This window comes from Carettochelys insculpta, chromosome 1 (genome assembly GCF_033958435.1).
Source record: "Carettochelys insculpta isolate YL-2023 chromosome 1, ASM3395843v1, whole genome shotgun sequence".
Lineage (NCBI taxonomy): Eukaryota > Metazoa > Chordata > Testudines > Carettochelyidae > Carettochelys > Carettochelys insculpta.
In genome coordinates this window covers 292,727,703-292,744,937 of record NC_134137.1, presented here as the reverse complement: position 1 = coordinate 292,744,937, position 17,235 = coordinate 292,727,703, and the positions used below count along the sequence as shown (strand labels likewise).

Below are 17,235 nucleotides of genomic sequence, written 5' to 3'. Positions count from 1 at the left end.
GGGTGGTGGCGGTGGGGGTCTTAGGCTGCAGCGGTTTAGGTGCACAGGGCGCTGTGTGTTTGTGTGTGTGTGTGTGTGTGTGTAAGTAAGTAAGTAAGTAAGTTTTGGCAGTTCCAGTGTGCAGAACCGGGGTGGGGTGGAAGGGAAGTTAATTTACAGCAGTTCAGGTGTGCAAGTGGGAGGGGTTTTAAGTTGCTGCGGTTTGGGTGTTTGGAGAGTTTAAGTTTCAGCCGTTCGGATGTGCAGGGCCGGTGGGGGGGTATAATGTTGCAGTGGTTCCAGTGTGCAGGGCCGGTGGTGGGGGGCGGGTGGGTGCGTGTGTTAAATTTTGGCAGTTTGGGTGTGGGGGTCCAGAGGGGGGTGGTGGTGGTGAAGTTTTGGTGGTTGCACTGTGCGGGGGCCAGTGGCGGGGTTTAAGTTGCTGCAGTTTGGGTGTGGGGGTGCAGCGGGGGGGTTTAAGTTTCAGCGGTTGGGTGTGCAGTGCTGACGGGGGGGGTTAGGTTTTGGTGGTTTGGGTGTGTGGAGCCAGTGGGGGTGGGGGTTAAGTTTCAGCAGTTCAGGTGTGCAGGGCTGGCGGTGGGGGGGTTTAGATTTTGGCGGTTCAGGTGTGTGGGGCTGGTGGGGGGTGTTTAAGTTGTGGTGGTTTGGTGTCTGCGGGGTTGATGGGGGGGGTTAGGCTGCGGTGGGTTGGAGCCGCAGGGAGGGGGTAAGTCTCGTATTAGGAGGGGGAGTTCACTTGTTGAGTGAGCTAGGAGAGGTATATGTGTCCCTCGTTTAATCGAGCAGTCGTAACGAGGGATGAGTGTATCTAGTTTGTAGTGTAGATGTAAGCATCTTTATTTTATTCATGTCATCACATACCTTATCTGGTGTCATAAGCACAGTAGGCTCACTTTTTATTCCAGACTGATGAATATTTACAAACATTCCTGACTCTAGGAGTCCTGTTGATCTGAAGGGAAAAAAGTACAAATTTTAATCTTTGGATGTTTCTGAGATAAAGAAACAATTAGTTTTGAGCACTAGTTACATACCTTGCTGTTTCATTGTCTGTTACAAAAGTTGGCGTTGCAGCTAGTGGGCTGCGCAGATCTTTTCGGATGTAAATCTTTTCCGTAGAAGCTGCACAGTTTGAAGATTTTTCTCGTGATACTTCAATTGGTTTCCTCTCACACTGAACAGCTGACAAAATGATGTACAGCTATTAGGTGACAACCCAAAATTCATGAACAGTCAGCTAGACATGTCACAAATGATATTGTGTCCTGTTCTTCCAATTACTGCTTAAAATGCTTTCAGTTTAACATATTTTTGTTTTTATTGAGAAGCAATGTGTAAAACTATGACTGGATGAATAAACACTTGTTTTTATGGTTACTGAAATGGTGAAGGAGACAAAGACTGAAGGTCAAACATACAAAGACCAAAATTTTAAATTTATGAAGAAATTAAAAACAATTCCTAAAGACTTTCCACCTGATCCCTTATGGGGAAGCATTATTGCTTCACATTGTCTCCTTTCACCTGCTAAGCTCACATGCTCCCTCCCTGTTTGGGAGGGAGTTACAATGTCTCCCTTCTGTGCTTCAGATAGAAATTTAATTTTCAACTACTTGACTTTTTGGCTTCATGCCAACGAATACTGCATTGTTAAAATAAACTGAAAATATTCTATCACATAGGGAAATCTGACTCCAAACACAAAATCAAATGAAAACTTACACAACCTGATTTTAAGAACTCAAAGGAAAACGTCTCCCCCTGAGCAAATAACTGTTTCTATGCTTATAAAAATTTAGTTTGGTCATTGTAAAACCAAACCACTTATGGTTTCTCCCCATTATATGGTGGATTGACGCTGCAGCAATCAATCCCCTGTTCATTGATTTATCATGTCTGCTTAGACGTGATGCATCAATCTCCAAGCACTCTTCTGCTCACTCTGTCCCTCCATCAGGAGAGGAAGAGTAATGAGAGTCAACAGGAGAGCAGCCCCGATGACCTTACTGTGTGGAAGAGACTGTGGTAGGTTGACTTTAGTGACACTGTGTGCATAGCTAACGTTGCATAGAGTAGATCAACAGGAGAGGGCGGTTTAGCATATCCAGGGCCATACTAAAAAACATGTTTACCAGAGGCTCCTTAAAATTTGTATGGACTTATATGCCAATACATTACATAAATTTTAAGACAATGTAATTCCATTTACTTCAATTGAAAAAATAATGAGCTGTCTTGTCGCACCTTACAGACTAACAAATTTGTTTGGACATAAGCTTTCCTGGGTAAAAACCACTTCATCAAATGCATGGAGTCTCTTCCACTTTGTAACTCGACTTCAGTCATGTTATACAATAGAAAAAAGAGTGGTGACTCACACCCATAAAAAAGAAGTTACTCCCTTTGTAACAATGGTTCTTCGAGATGTGTCCCCCTGTGGGTGCTCCACGGTAGGTGTTGGACTTGCCCAGCATCACAGCATGGAGATTTTCCAAGCAGCACTCAGTGAGGCTGTGCATATGCAATCCTAGCGTGTGCTGTTCGTGCTATGAGGAATCGCGCACAGTCCCACTCTTTCCTCAGTTACTTCACTGATGCCCTAACTATGTATACTGCACCTATTAGAGGAGGAGGAGGAGGAGGGCAGGACATGAGGCACCCATGGGGAGACATATTTCAAAGAACCATCATTACTGCATGAAGTAAGTAGCTTCTCTTTCTTCTTGAGTGCTGTCCCCATGGGTGCTCCATGATAGGTGACTGTAGAGCAGTATCCCCTAATCGGATGGTAGGTTTTGATTCAGTGTGACTACTGAAGACAGTACTATTAGCTATTGCCATATCTTTGTCTGTGGGAGACTGTATTACGTAGTGTGTCATGAACATGTGGTTAGAGAACCTTGTGACAGTACCAAGTAATAGTACTCCCTTTAGGAAGGCTGTTGATTTCACTACTTATCTAGTAGAATATGCCTCGGAGTTGAAGAAAGAGGTTTATTTTGAATAGATTAGCATTACACTATGCATGCAGATATAAGTCTGGATATATGCTGGGATGACAGAGGCAATCGCTTTGACCTTTCAGGGAGGGAAAAGAATAGCCTTTCTGATTTTCTGAATGACCTTGTCCTGGCTATACAGAAGGATATGGCCCTTTTGACAGCTAGTGTGTGCAGTTTGGCTTCCATATAAGAAGAGTGAGGCTTAGGGTAAAAGATAGGAAGGATTGCAGGTTTGTTGATGTGGAACTGAGAATGTAACTTTCGGTATAAAGGAGGGATGGGGGTCGTAGGACCACTTCGTGTTTGTGGAAACTGCGTATGCTGGAGAGTCAGTCAAAGCAACTATCTTGCTCGCTGTTCAAGCTGATGTTATCGCCACTAGACACAGGGTTTTCATTGCTAACATAGCTAGAGAAAATGTGGCCATTGACTCGAATGGTGACCCCATCAAGGTATGAAGGACAAGTTCCAAATCCCAGGCCAGAGGTATAGGTTTGCATGATATTTTGTAGGCCTTTCCAGAATCTCTTTATGATTGGATGGGTGAATACTGAGAAGCTTTCTACCATTGGATGGAAGACTGTCATTGCCAAAAGATGGATTCAGAGTGAAGACAGTGATAGGTAAGTGTCTTTCAGGTCAAGAATGTAGTTGAGGATCATGTGCAACAGGGCTTTTGTGGGTTGTATGCCCCTTTCAAAGCATCAGGACAAGAAGCAGTTCCACTTAGAGAGGTGAGTTTTGCATGTTGTTTTTCGTCTACTTTGTAACAGCACATCTCTCACTTGTTGGGAGTAGCGGTGTGAGTCTTCTGGGAGCCACACAGAAACCAGGCCGTCAGATGTATGATATGCAAACTGGGGTGAAGCATGGCACCCCCATTCTGAAACAGTGTCCAAACAGCTGGGAAGCAGACAGATTAGAAAGTAAGGGAAACCAAATCTGCCTGAGCCATGCTGGAGCTATGAGGATGATTTGTGCTCTGCCTGTCTGGAGTTTCCTGAGGACTCTGGAAATCAGAGGAATGGGCAGGAAGGCATATAGGAGGTAAATATTCCACGGAAAGAGAAAGGCATCCCCCAGAGAATTATGGCCCTTCCCTGCTCTCAAACAATACTGGATGCATTTGGAGTTCTCTGGTGTTGAGAAGAGATCCACAGCGGGGTGACTCCATATCTGAAAAAGGTGTTGGGTCACTTTGTGGGGGACCTCCCATTCATGGTCTAGGGAGAAACAGTGACTGTAGGAGCCCACATGTGTATTGCTCATGCCCAGAAGGTATGATGCTGTGAGGATGATGATATGCATAATACAATACACTAGTTCCGTAATTTTATGGCCTCCACATGAAGTGATTGTGACCGGGCCCCTCCCTGATGATTGATATAAAACATCATTGTGATACTGTCCCTAAGTATTTGGGCGGTCTTGTCTTGGATATGTGGAAGAAAGTGCTTACAAGCATTGAAGACAACATATAGCTTGAGAAGATTGATGTGTAGTCTCTGTTTGACCTTGGTCCATTGACCTTGGACATGATACTGCTGGCAATGTGCTCCCCAGCCAAGTAGCGATGCATCTGTTGTAATTTGTTGAGCTGGTTGAGCACTGTGAAATGGGACCCCTACCAGAATGTGCAGTTCTTGGGTCCACCCATGTAGAGACTCAGTTACCTTCAGGGGTATCATCACCTGTCTGTGTATGTGATCCCTGGAAGGGGTATATACTGATGCCAGCCAATGCTGAAGGCAGGGAAAATATAGCCAAGCACTAGTGCAACATAAGCAGTGATTGCCATGTGGCCAAGGAGGTGAACACATGTAAGAACAGGAAATGAAGGCTGATAGTAAGTTGTGATATAAGGCTCTTTATAGCCACACAGTGTAGCACAGGGAGACAAGCATGAGCGGTTGAGGAGTTGAGTTGAACTCCTATGAATGATACATGTGGTAGGTGCCAGGGTTGACTTGGCAATGTTGATGAGGAACCCAGAGATTGTAGGAGCTGTCTCATGTATTGTACCATCGTTCTTGTGGTGTCTTGTGAAGGGCCTCGAAGGAGGCAATCTTTGAGATATGGGAATATGGTGATGCCTTCCCATCTTAGATGCACAGCTGCATGTGCAAATATATTGGTGAATACCCTGGGAGCAGTTGAAAGCCCAAAGGGAAGGACTCTGTATTGACAGTATTGTGCTCCAAGGGCGAAGTGCAAGAAGCGCCTGTGAGAAGGGTGAATGGTCGAGGGCTGCAAACCAGTCTCCCTCATCCAGTGCAGAGATTATACAAAAAAAAATAATGTGGTCATCCTGAAGCGCTATTTGCGAATGTATCTGTTCAACCACCATAGATTTAGGATGGGTCTCCAACCCCCTGTTCTCTTGTCTGTTAGAAAGTACTTTGAATAAAATCCTTCACTTGATGTTGTTTTGGAATTTCTTCTATGGCTCCAATTTGTACGAGGTGCTATACTTCGAGCCATAATAAGTTCTCGTGGGAAGGGTCCCTGAAGAGGGCCAGGTAAGAGGGGGATGTTGGAGGGATAGACAGTAGAGGGATAATATACCCCTTAGCAACAATGTCTAAAACCCATCTGTCTATACTTGTTAGTGTCCATTGGTGGTAAAAGGGACATAGTGGTGGAATATTTGAGAATCCTGGTGCATTGAAGGATGCAGGAGGATCCACAAGCCCTCCATCTAATTTTCAGATCAGCTGCTTGGAGGCAGGTGGTGCTGCTGAGCCATTATTCAGGGCTCTATGCCTCTGATTTTGTGGTCTATTAGTGTTGTGTTGATATGGTCTGTAAGACTGTCTAGGGAAATACTGATCTTTAAATCTGTGATATGGGGTGTATATTCCTTTGCAGAACGGAGGAGTGAACACTCAAACTGCGCTGAAATGCAAAATCTCATCAGTAGTTGCTGCAAAAAATCTGGTCTTATCACACGGTAAATCCTCCACCTTTGCCTGGAGGTCTTTCAGGACGCCTGCTGCTTACAGCCATGATGATGTTCTCATGACTATGGGTGCAGCTTTAGCTCTGGAAGCTATATCAGCCATGTCTAACGCCATGTGCTCAACTGTTTTAGATGTTGTATAACCTTCTTGAACTATGGATTTTAGGATATATCTTTTATCCTCAGGGAGAGATTGAATCAGGTGAGTAAGTTTTGCAGAAGTAGGTGGCTGTAGATTTTTTAAAAGTTTGTATTGCTTCCCTGGCATTTCTGATAGCATGATCTCTTGGCTACTAGCCACACTCTTAAAGAGCTCTTGGGATTGTTTTAGGTTGTAAGGAGAAGGAAGTTCCATGGGGTTAATCACTTCAGATTCAGAGACTGAAGATTTAACCATGGGCAAGTCTGGAGGCAGCTGCGACTAAAGAGCATCTGGCATGTGAGTATCATGTATAGCTGTCTCTTTGTTGTAGTGAGTGGACACTGATACAACAGGAGATGGCTGGTGCTGTGTCAGTACAGAAGATATTTTAGATCAGTCACAAACAGGATCGCAGCAATGGTAAAGTAATCAATAAGACCTGAATCTGAAATAAAAGGACTCGAGAGTGTTCTCTATAGTACTGCTGATCATAACCACATATGTTGCATCTGGCGATGAATGTTGCGAGGAGAGAACACTCCTGCATTCATAGTATCTGTTATCCCCGGTGTGTACAGGAGAATGAGATCAGTAGGTATCCGTGTAATGAGGACAAGGTAACTGGTGAAACCTCGATGCCCTATAGAGAGAATGATGTTCGTCTCCTTCATGTTGATAGTGCAGTATAGGGGATGATGAATGATGTGTAGGTGCTAGTGATCTGATGGTGGAGATGGGGCTATGGTACTGTGAAACCACTCTATGGCTGTGTATAGACTAGCCCTGAACTTCGAAGGAGGCATGGTAATTAGGGTGTCGGATGTGTGAAACTTTGAAGTGCTGGCTTACATGTAGCTGTGGGTCAGCCCCCAAAATTTTGAGGAGTAAAGGCACTTCAGTGTACCGCAGGCACTTTGAAGTACCCGCAGCTGACCCACCGCATATGTACCACAGCACTTCATTAGTAATCTCCTGATACCCTAATTACTATGCCCCCTTTGAAGCTTGGGGCTAGTCCAGACACAGCCTATTTGATTTTGCTCTGGCTTTCCACAGTGCTGCAGGGTGTCCTGGTGAGGCATAGCCTGCTGTGATTGATCTCCTGGAGATGAGACACAACACAGCACCGTGTGCGCCTCTGGCACCAGGAATGGTGCTTGTGGGGTTGGTGCCATTTGAGCATTTGGCATAACAGCCACTGCTGCTGGTGCCAAAGGCAGCACACCTGTCTGTGGCGCTTTCAGTGCGGCTGAGGTGGACATTGACACTGCTTTTATGCAGAGTGCAGCTTTTATGTGTAGAGCCTGAGGCAGCTTTAGACGGTTGAATGCCTGAGGTGCCTGTCTTATCACCCGTGTTCACCCTTGGTAGAAAGGAGTGTGATGGGAAGACTTGGATTTTGCCTTTGTTCTTGCAGAAGAAGTGGAGTCCCTGTCAAAGGGCATTTTCTCCACAGTATCTTGACCCTCCTGCAGTGTTTCAAGAACCTTGTCAAAGAAGAGCATTTTTAAACATAGCTCCCTCTCCTTCCTGGCTCGAGCTGTATGGCTCTTAAACTGAGAGCACTTCTGCGGGACATGTGCCTCTCTGAGGCAGTGTATATACTCGAATGGCCATCTGAGGAAGGCATGGCTTGGCGGCATTTGTAAAGTTTCTTGAACCCCGGTGAGGCAGGCATAACGAAAAGGAGGATTTGTTGTTCAGTTTCATCCTCTTTCTATGCCTGTTTATTTAAATAAAAAATGGAGCTATTCACAGTATAGAGAATACTAATGACTAAGGAAGTAAACTGCAGCTAAAAATTTTTTTTTTAGTGTGTAAATACGTTAACTATTGTATAGGGCTGAGGAGAGAGACAAGTGGAGCCCCATCCAGAGCCTAGGGCAGTGATGAAGGAACTGAGGAGAGAGCGGGGCTGCACATGTGATCCCTAGTGGCACAAATGGACTGCCCTGGGATCATGCATGCTCAACCTCACTGAGTGCCACTTGGAAAATCTCCATGCTGTGATACTAGACGAGACCAACACCTACCATGGAACACCCACGGGGACAGCACTTGAAGAACTACTACAGGTTCAACCCAATGCATAATTTAAAGTAGGCATCAATGTATCTTGCTACTTTAAAGCCACTACCACTTAATGACTATAGCAAAAAATCCTACTTGTAAGTACATAATGTTTAACACAAAATTTGGATTCCTTTTGTGAGACTATTTTAAGGCATTGAAACCATAAAGTCACAAAAGGAGAGATTAAATCAAACATGAACACATTAATCCATATTTTTTAAAAATATTACATTGTCTTTGGCAAGGTACATGATTATAATCTACCAGCAAAAGGAAATTTCAAATAAAGAACTTGTATCTGCAAGAATTAAGTTATATACCTGCTAATACCTCCCTGGGAGATACCTCCCTTTGCTAGACACACTAGGCAGGGTGCAGAAACTGCTGCTACCATGACTGATGGACAAACTGATGGGAAGGTGGAATTACTCAAAATGTCTTCAGCTACCACATTTGCAACCATACAGTTTATCACTGAAAATGGATGCCACCTGCCCAGAAATAGCACTCCATTCGTATTTAATCTGTTCTGTGTTTTATAAGGTTATTTCAGTCCTTGACAAACCATCAAAATTCAGCATTTGAATCACAACAGACTTTTATAATTCTTCAAGGAGAAGTTAGAGTAAAAGTTTATAACAGTTAGGAAGGTAAAGCATGATTTGCATGTATATATTAAAGTATATTCTCCATAACACATTAATGAGTGCCTGATACATATAGAGAATATACTGTAATATAAGAATCTATATTTTCACCTACCAGCCTTATAAATCTTTCTTATACTTACAGTCCTGTTTCATTCCAAATGCAATGCATCTCTGCAGCCTACAGTACTGACATCGGTTTCGATGATGTTTGTTGATGACACAGTCTTTTGCCCCTCGGCATGAATAAACTAAATTTTTTCGTATGCTTCTTTTAAAGAATCCCTTGCATCCCTCACATGTTACTGCTCCATAATGCCGTCCTAGTTGAAGAACAGCACAATTCAGAACATTAATTTCACAGTGTTAATATTTTCCTCTTGTCTGAATGCAATTTCCTTTTACAAGTCAGAGAATATTTATGACTTCACATAAACAAGGCAAGAATGTACTTTTAAAAATTAGTTATATTAAGATACCACCAAGTGGCTAGAGAATCACATAGGCAGGCAAACTAACCAAAGCACTGGTTTAAACAATTTGTGCAAGATGACCATTTCCCAATAGGCTAGTAATAGTTTATTAACTCCTTGACTCCAGTGTCTTTATTGCAGAGGACAGGCTTGAAAACTAGCTTTCCCCCTCTTCAAGAGCACTAGGATGAGCTACCATAGTTGCTTGAATTATACATACTCCGGTAATGCTTCTCCGACTATAAAGGAACTTGATTAGATAGTCACTATCATACAATTTAGCAGCATAATTATAGGCAAACCCCAGTTATCCAACTGCTGGTTAACCAACACTTCATTTTATCTGACACTGCCTGAGGTGGTTTGGGATGAAATGGAATACTTGATAACTGGGGAGTTGGATAATCTCCCCCAGCATAACACAGCCGGCAGCACGCCCTGGGCAGTCAGCAGCCCCACAGGAACCAGCAGCTGCTCCCTGTCCCAGCCACAGGTGACTGACTGCCTGGCATGGCATGGGCTGCTCACCCAGGTAGCTGGCTAGGGGAGATGGCATCTGGGAAGATGGCAGCCTGCTAGGGTTCTGCACCCTGGAGCTGGCACGGACAGTCAGCAGCCCGTCCCTACCCAGTCAGCCTCCGTGTCCCTGTGCTGGCCAGCAGAGTTCTCCATGCCCCAGCTGCTGGAGCTCTGCACTTGGGGGGCCCTGATTCCAGTAAGCCAGCCCAAGGCAGTTGGGGCTCTGTGCCCTGAGGCTGGTATTGGCTTGGGGCCCACAATCAACCAGGGCTCTGAGCACTGGAGTCTGCAGTGACTGCCCGCCCAGGATGCCAGCCTCAGGGAACCACTCTGCGGCAGCTGGCATCCCTCCCACAGCCCGCCCAGGGAGCAGCCCATTCTCATTTAAGAAGGGGCCCAGGCAGTCCATGTCCCCATCCTCAGCCTGCCCCTCCAAACCCCATTCCCCCATCCCCAGCTTATCTGACGTTTTCAGGTATCTGTCCATTGGTTGGTCCCAATTATGTCAGATAACCAGGGTTTACTGTACATGATTTCAAGATGACAAACAGACTGTGTGTACATGTAAAGGAGGTGAGAGCATATTTATGCATTTGGTGACACTGTCACCATTTCAAAATTATTTTGGCTTTTTAAATTGGGTTAAAGATAAATCCATATTTCTCTTTTATAATGAAGTGCTGCAAGTAAACCAAAGATTGATTGATACATTAAAAAAAAAAGATCAATATTTCCAAAGCTTTTCTCATTGGGCTATTCCAGCAGTTCCCAAACTTTTTCCGGTCATGGAACACTTGGACGTCACTGAGCTCTCTGTGGAACACAAAGTTTTTTTACATCATCATACTAACTACGAGGAACATTACTAATGAAAAATATTTCATAACAATATTAGTTAAATTATTGTACGGTAAATGCAACTCAACAGATAATAATGAAACCAGATATTAACAAAACTAATTTAGCAGGGATGACAGATAAAACATCCTAAAATTTATTTTTTTCCCCTGAGAAGGGGAACAGATCGGTATTGCTCAATTTCAATGGTGGAACGCTTTGCCATAGCTTGCAGAACACCAGTGTTCCGCTGGAACATAGTTTCGGAACCACTGTGCTATTCTATTCTTAAAATTCAGATTTTATTTTTTTAAATCAGAATTTAAAACCTGCTTAGCTGAAAAAATAAAAACCTGAGTAAGGCTACAAGAATATTGCATTTGCAGATTAAAACACTCTTGCTCATTTAGACACACCACCATCAGGGCTGAAGACAGACTTTGTCACGCCCTGGGAAAAGTATGCATGTGTGTGTGGCTCTGGACCCCCAGAAGGCAGGGTGGCTTGGGCAGAAGGGACAGGGCTGGGGCTAGCCCCAGCCAGCTGTTCACGGTCATGGATGCACCATCTGGGGCTCTGGTGGCAATTTAACGGGCTCACGACTCCAGCTGCTACTACTGTTGAGGTAGCAACAGAGAAAACTGGGAAACCTGGGACCTTTAAAATTGCTACACCATGGGACAGCTGCCTTCTTGGTCCCCGCCCCCATCAGCAGTCCTGGCTACTATACATACTGTTAATTTTATAATCCAGAACTAAAAAGCAAAGCCACATAGAAATGTTTAAACACACATATGGCAGCATTGTGGCTGCTGCTTTGATTATGAAGGACAATTCACAGAAATCAGTTTTAGATGTAGAACAATTCAAGAAGGATAACCCTTAATTTTACAGGTACTTTTTTACTCTTTAAAGAATTCCATTCAGATGTCTAGAAGAGAGAGCCAGAGATTCTAACATTTTTTCAGACCCCTCTATCTATCTCAAATGTCAAACACACATGAAGTTTCACACTACAAATAAAGTGGTTTTATTTTTCACTTGGGGTGAGGTGGTGACAGTTTTGGTTCATTGCAGAGTACTTCCAATCTTTGATACAACTGTTCTGAATCCCTAAACATTCTGCCTTCTCTCTCTAGCTCCCAGTTTCCCAGGCTAAGGACCTGAACAATTCCTTAACTCTAGCTGCCTCTATGATGACCCCATCCTTATCAGTTCTCCTTCAGCTTAACCTGCTCTGACAAATCAGACTGACTGCCAGATAAAGAGATAGCTTCTCTAGTGCAGCTCTAGACAATTCTCACAGAAGTTAATCTAAAAGTCTACCCTTTTCATGTCCCCTTCCCACCAAATCCTATTATCACAAGGGTGGACAGAGACAGAGAGAAGTTTGCAGCCAAAGCATACTTGAGAAACACGGCTTTCACCTCTACTATGGCGGAAGAGTCTCCCTTTAGTGAGCCTTTGGAGGTTTGCGTGAGTGCAGTGCAACTGTGACAGACTGGAAAACAAGCTGGCTGTGTTTACATTGTCTCCCTACTTCAAAGGGAGGATGGTAAGTAGGTTGTTGGGAGTTTATTAATGAAGTGCTGCGGTGCATACGCAGCACTTCATTAAGCAAATTCCCACCTGCGGCAACTTTGAAGTTTTAGATTTTGAAGTGCTGGCTCATGTCTGGCCGCGGCTCACCCACTGGTACTTTGAAGTACCGGAAGGTGAGCCGCAGCAAGATGCGAGCCAGCACTTCGAAGTTGTCGCACAGGGGAGCGGGGGGGATATTTGCTTTATGAAGTGTTGCATATGCACCCAACACCCTACTTACCATCCTCCCTTCGAAGTAGGGAGGTAGTGTAGACAAGCCCGCTGTTAGGCTTAACACATCTCAAGGAAACAGAGGAAAGCACAGATGAAGTAGGAGTGATAGAGCTGGCAAAAGGTGGGATAGGCAGCAGAGCTCTGCATGGACTCCTTGGTCTCCGGTGTACACTTGGCATTTGGTTTCCTACTTTCATTACCCTTCTCTCTCTTAGTTCCCTAATACTGCTGCAAAGGGCATTTGTTGGCTTTTCCCCTTTTACCTTAACATTCCATTTTTATCACACAGGCACAGAGCCTACCTTAGTGGGAATGATAAAATACCCTCAGTGTTTGAGCAATTCGAAAAATGATGACAAACTGCTTAGCACAAACAACTCATAAGAGCACTTTATAATTCTTTTCTATGGTTTTACCTGATTGGGTCTGTTCTGTATTATGAACTACCAGAACCATTTTCCCACAGACAACAAGTTTAAAATAATAATAAAAAGATTACTTAAAAGTAACCATGGAAAAGTCCAAAAAACAATATTTCATTTACAAAAATATCAGACTGACCAGTCAATTAAGAATGCAATTGCAGCCAATTTAATAATTTGATTGGTCAGTGACTATAGTTATAACACAGACCTCAATAGGTTCAAACTACATATGAAAATTGACTTAAGTGGACCATTTAAACAAATGAAAATTATTAAAGCTAAAATTTATAAATTCCAGCAACACAGTCCAGCTATAGTAAGTATGTTGTTTATATTTGTATCCACCTTTTACTAAAAAGAGACTAATCAGCGAAAAAGTGTAAAAAATTACTTTGTTTCTGAAGAATAACCTGCAACTGCTTTTAAAAAGAAGCTGAAGAATTTACCTGAAGCTTTGTCTCCACATACGACACAAAGATCAAATACTTTATTTAGGGTCTGTTCAGTTGAAGTGCTGTCTGTTAAAAACTGCAAGGAAGCACAAAATTATTTTACTATTCTCTTTCTCTTCCCTAAAAATATGAAAAAATAAAAAAAATATGAAAAATAAAATCCAAACTCATCCTTAAAATGCCTTTCTATAAACGAAGGGCCCAGTCTTGTGAGGCACCAAGCACTCTCAATCACCATTGATGGCCCTGACGGTTGACTATGCATGAGTACCTGCTGCACCAAAGCAGATCCCTATTCAGAATGGGTCCTAAATATAACTATGAAAATCTTTGAAAAACATAGTAAAACAAATCTCCCCCAGAAAAGATTTTTACAGAAAGCCCTTATATGTTCAAAGCTACATTTGTCAAGCTTTCTGGTCATCCAAGCATTCAAATCTTTCCTCAGAATTCATTACTTTTGTATTTTGCAAACACAGTACATTTTCTTTAATTATTCATTATCAAAAGACACAAACATATCTAAACCAGCAGTTCCCAACCTTTTTGAGGCAGCAATCCATGTTTGAAGTTCAGTAAGACTTCGCAGCCCAAGGCAATTCAAAACTCTGTGTGTGTGGGAAAATCTGTTTTTTCTTTTTTTAAATAAACCTTGATTCTGTTTTACCCGCCTTGAATGTTTCATCTGGATCTGCCCTTGCAACATAGATGTAACATTTACATTGTTGAAAGTAAATAAAACAATTAATATATATTCCAAAAAGTTTAGTCGCAGGTGTCAGGACAGGTGTGTGCAGTGGTGCTGTGTGTAGGAGTAGTATATGTATGTAAGCACTGCTAATGCTGTGTACAGGATGTGTTGGTGGCAGTGGCACTGTGTGCAGGGGTAAGGGTGAGTATGGTGCAGTGCATGGGGGCAGGAGGTGTGTGATGCTATGCACAGGGGCAGGGTGTTTGCAGGTGGCGCTGTGGGCAGTGTATCTGTGGTAGTGCTGTGTGTATATGATCTGGGAGTGTGGATGGTGCTGTGCACAGGGGATGGATGGTGGGTGGCGATGTTTGCAGGGGCATGCCTGTTTGGAGGTGGCACTTAAACCCATCTCAGCCCCAAACTGCCCTCCCAAATACCTTACATGAGCTCCATGCACTGCCACTGCTGCCTTCTGCTGCTCTTTTGCCAGGCCACTGCCTCCTATGCATGGCTCCCCCCAAAGCCCTCCTACTCCCTTCCTCAATCTGCAGCAAGTGGAGTTCCCTGCCCTGCTGCACTGAAACGGCACTCAACTTAATTGGTTTAACAGCTGGATCCCTCCTGCCAGCGGTTAAACCAATTAAACTGAGTTTAATTTCAGCGCAGCAAGGCAGGTCTGGGCCTGGGAGCTAGAGGAGTGAGCGGTGGCAGCACCTGGAGTTGCAAATGGCTCTGTAAAGAGCCACATGCAGCTCGGAGCACCTAGCCGGTGAATCTTAGCAAATCTAATGGCGACTCATGTTTGGGTCAGGACCCACGGGTTTGGAATCACTGATCTAAACTGAATAACTGAGATGTTATTACTAATTTGTTTTGCTTCACTCTAGCACCATCTAATGTTTGTTACCTTCATTATGTCACATCTAACATTAGACTTACAGCAATAACACCTCAGGGTAGGAATCACTGCTTTCTATTCTTATTAAAAAGATTTTGCACACTGAAATATTGTAAAAGTTACAAATAATAAAAACACACTGTTTTCAATTAAAAAGACAATATGATTGCATAACTAGCAAAAATCATTTTAATAATATGACAATGCAAAGCAGGAATGAAAGAATAGGTATCCCCAGCAGAAATTAGAAGCACCTTTGAAGCTTTTCATTTCCTGATAAAAATGTTGATTCATTTAGTCCTGCTTCACATAATCAAAACATGGGCTGAAGATACATATAATTAAGCTCTGCTGAAAAAGGTGAAATCCTGTTCTCTGAAGAGAAATAATGAAAATGTCATATGAATTTCTAAAAAGTGATTTGAAAATCCTCTCACACACACCCCATAAGTAAATGTTTATTTAGCAAAAGCATCTGAAGTATTACTGCTAATTTATTACACATAATTGATGTTTCTTTTAATTTAACATTCTTAAAGAAAAAGCCATCTTAATGACAAACCACTACAATCTCTTGTTGGAGTGTACTTAAAAATACCAAAAGCTGTAACACTATACAACACAAATTAATCTCACTGATGCTCTCTCCTGCCCTTCCCATCTTCTTTGTCTATGTGGTGTCTAAGTTAACAATTGTTTACAAACTTAAACAATAGTTACAATGGCAAATGAAAATGAAAGCCACAGGAGGGAAATATTAAAAAGTAAAGGCAAGAGAGAAAATGGTACTTTTTCAAATGATTGAAAACAGGTGGAGAATCAATGGGACAGAAACACAAAAAGGCTAACCCGGGGCAGTGACAGAAGGTTCTGGCTTGAAAAGTACTATACATTTATAATATTTTTTCTATCTTGACTCACTGCACATAAAGTCAAAAATAATAAAATTCAAGTAAATTATCTTCTTTGTTTCTAAACAACAACTCCAAGTCTAATTATCAGAGAAATGTACATAACAAAAAGACTGAAAATGCAGAACCAGCACAAAAATATTTGGAAAGAAAAATATCTCCACCTAACCCTTATGAATTAATATTAGGAAATAAATCAGATTCTCTACCTGGATGTGTTGTGTAGATAAATCAGGGGATGCAAGAAACAGTTGGTTGACACCTGCAGCATCTGGAGTTGTTAGAAAAACCTTTCCTGGAGTGGACTCTTGTCTGGCAAGGATCACCTTGCTTGGGGTAGAGCCATCATGATTTGTTAAGATGAACTGCTTGCCTGTTGTACTCTGATCAAGTGCGGTAACAATCTGAATCTTCTGGCCCGTCTGCTGATCTGTGACAATCTGACAATACATTTATTTCAAATTGTTATGGTCTTTCAAGTTCACGTGTTTGGTTGTTTTTTTTTTAGCACCCCATCTTTCATCATCTTAGTCACAGAAAGCTTTGGTGTGAGTGAATTTCAAGTGAAAATCCTGAATGTGAAAACCCCCAAACTGTAGGGATGTTTGAACTCTGAAGCTGAATACACATTCAAATTTTGCAAATGTTGCATATTTTTACAGGTTTAACAAAAACCTTGGGTCCTAACAGCTATGGATTATGAATTGTTCAAAATATTAATATAAATGCTAAGACTCAATCCCTAGCCTTGTGAAGTTCTGAGCTCCGTACACTCCCATTTAATTGAGTGGGAGTTGAGAACATAGAATATCACAAAGTGATAATCAGCACCTCGCAGGCTTAGGTTTTTAATGAGTTATCTCCATCACCTAATCCCTGGCTGTACACTTTAGTGCTGACTTTATTAATTTAGAAGGGGGGCAAGGAACAATCTTATTTCAACTGGCTATAACTTAGTTTAACACTTTACACACACAAGTAGAAAACTCAAGATGAAGCAGAACCACCGAACTTTTGCCACCTTTTTGTCCTTTTGTTTAACAAACAAAAACAACTTATTTTTCTTTGTTCTTATGTGATAACCAAGAACAAATCAACAGCATTTCTACTACAGTTCTTTTCTATTTATAAATAAACATGGTAGTAAAACCTTGCTAACTTGCCCTTCACTAAACTGCATAGTTCATTATCCTCTTGCAAACTTGGTAATAACTATTGTTCATATACGTAATTTTACACTTTTGTATGTCCCCATTTTTCATTCTCCAGAAGCTGGAGGACACCCACTGGTGCCATGTAACATTGAACAGAGTGCCCAAGAGTGGAAAAGAACAGCCTGGGTCATAGGTGCTGACTTCTCATTTTGCAAGGGAGTGCTTGACTCCCCACCC

General features: G+C 42.5%; 1 protein-coding gene and 1 long non-coding RNA gene across 9 annotated transcripts in view; one reads left to right on the top strand and one right to left on the bottom strand.

Moving 5' to 3' along the window:
• NR2C1 (nuclear receptor subfamily 2 group C member 1) overlaps positions 1 to 17,235 on the bottom strand; it is a 116,779-nt gene that overhangs the window by 46,029 nt on the left and 53,515 nt on the right. For all 6 annotated transcript variants that reach the window (XM_075011771.1, XM_075011746.1, XM_075011728.1 and 3 more), the window contains 5 exons: positions 16,054 to 16,284; positions 13,339 to 13,420; positions 8,967 to 9,146; positions 1,035 to 1,182; positions 862 to 952 (listed from right to left, as the gene is read on the bottom strand). In XM_075011771.1, the coding sequence (XP_074867872.1) occupies positions 862 to 952; positions 1,035 to 1,182; positions 8,967 to 9,146; positions 13,339 to 13,420; positions 16,054 to 16,284 (732 nt within the window). The remainder of the gene's footprint in view (positions 1 to 861; positions 953 to 1,034; positions 1,183 to 8,966; positions 9,147 to 13,338; positions 13,421 to 16,053; positions 16,285 to 17,235) is intronic.
• LOC142022201 (uncharacterized) overlaps positions 1 to 17,235 on the top strand; it is an 85,533-nt gene that overhangs the window by 59,592 nt on the left and 8,706 nt on the right. Inside the window, exon 3 of one of the 3 annotated variants that reach the window (XR_012647886.1) lies at positions 6,293 to 6,400. The exons of the other annotated variants lie outside the window; for them this stretch is intronic. This is a non-coding gene — a long non-coding RNA (uncharacterized LOC142022201). The remainder of the gene's footprint in view (positions 1 to 6,292; positions 6,401 to 17,235) is intronic. 3 annotated transcript variants of the gene reach the window in all.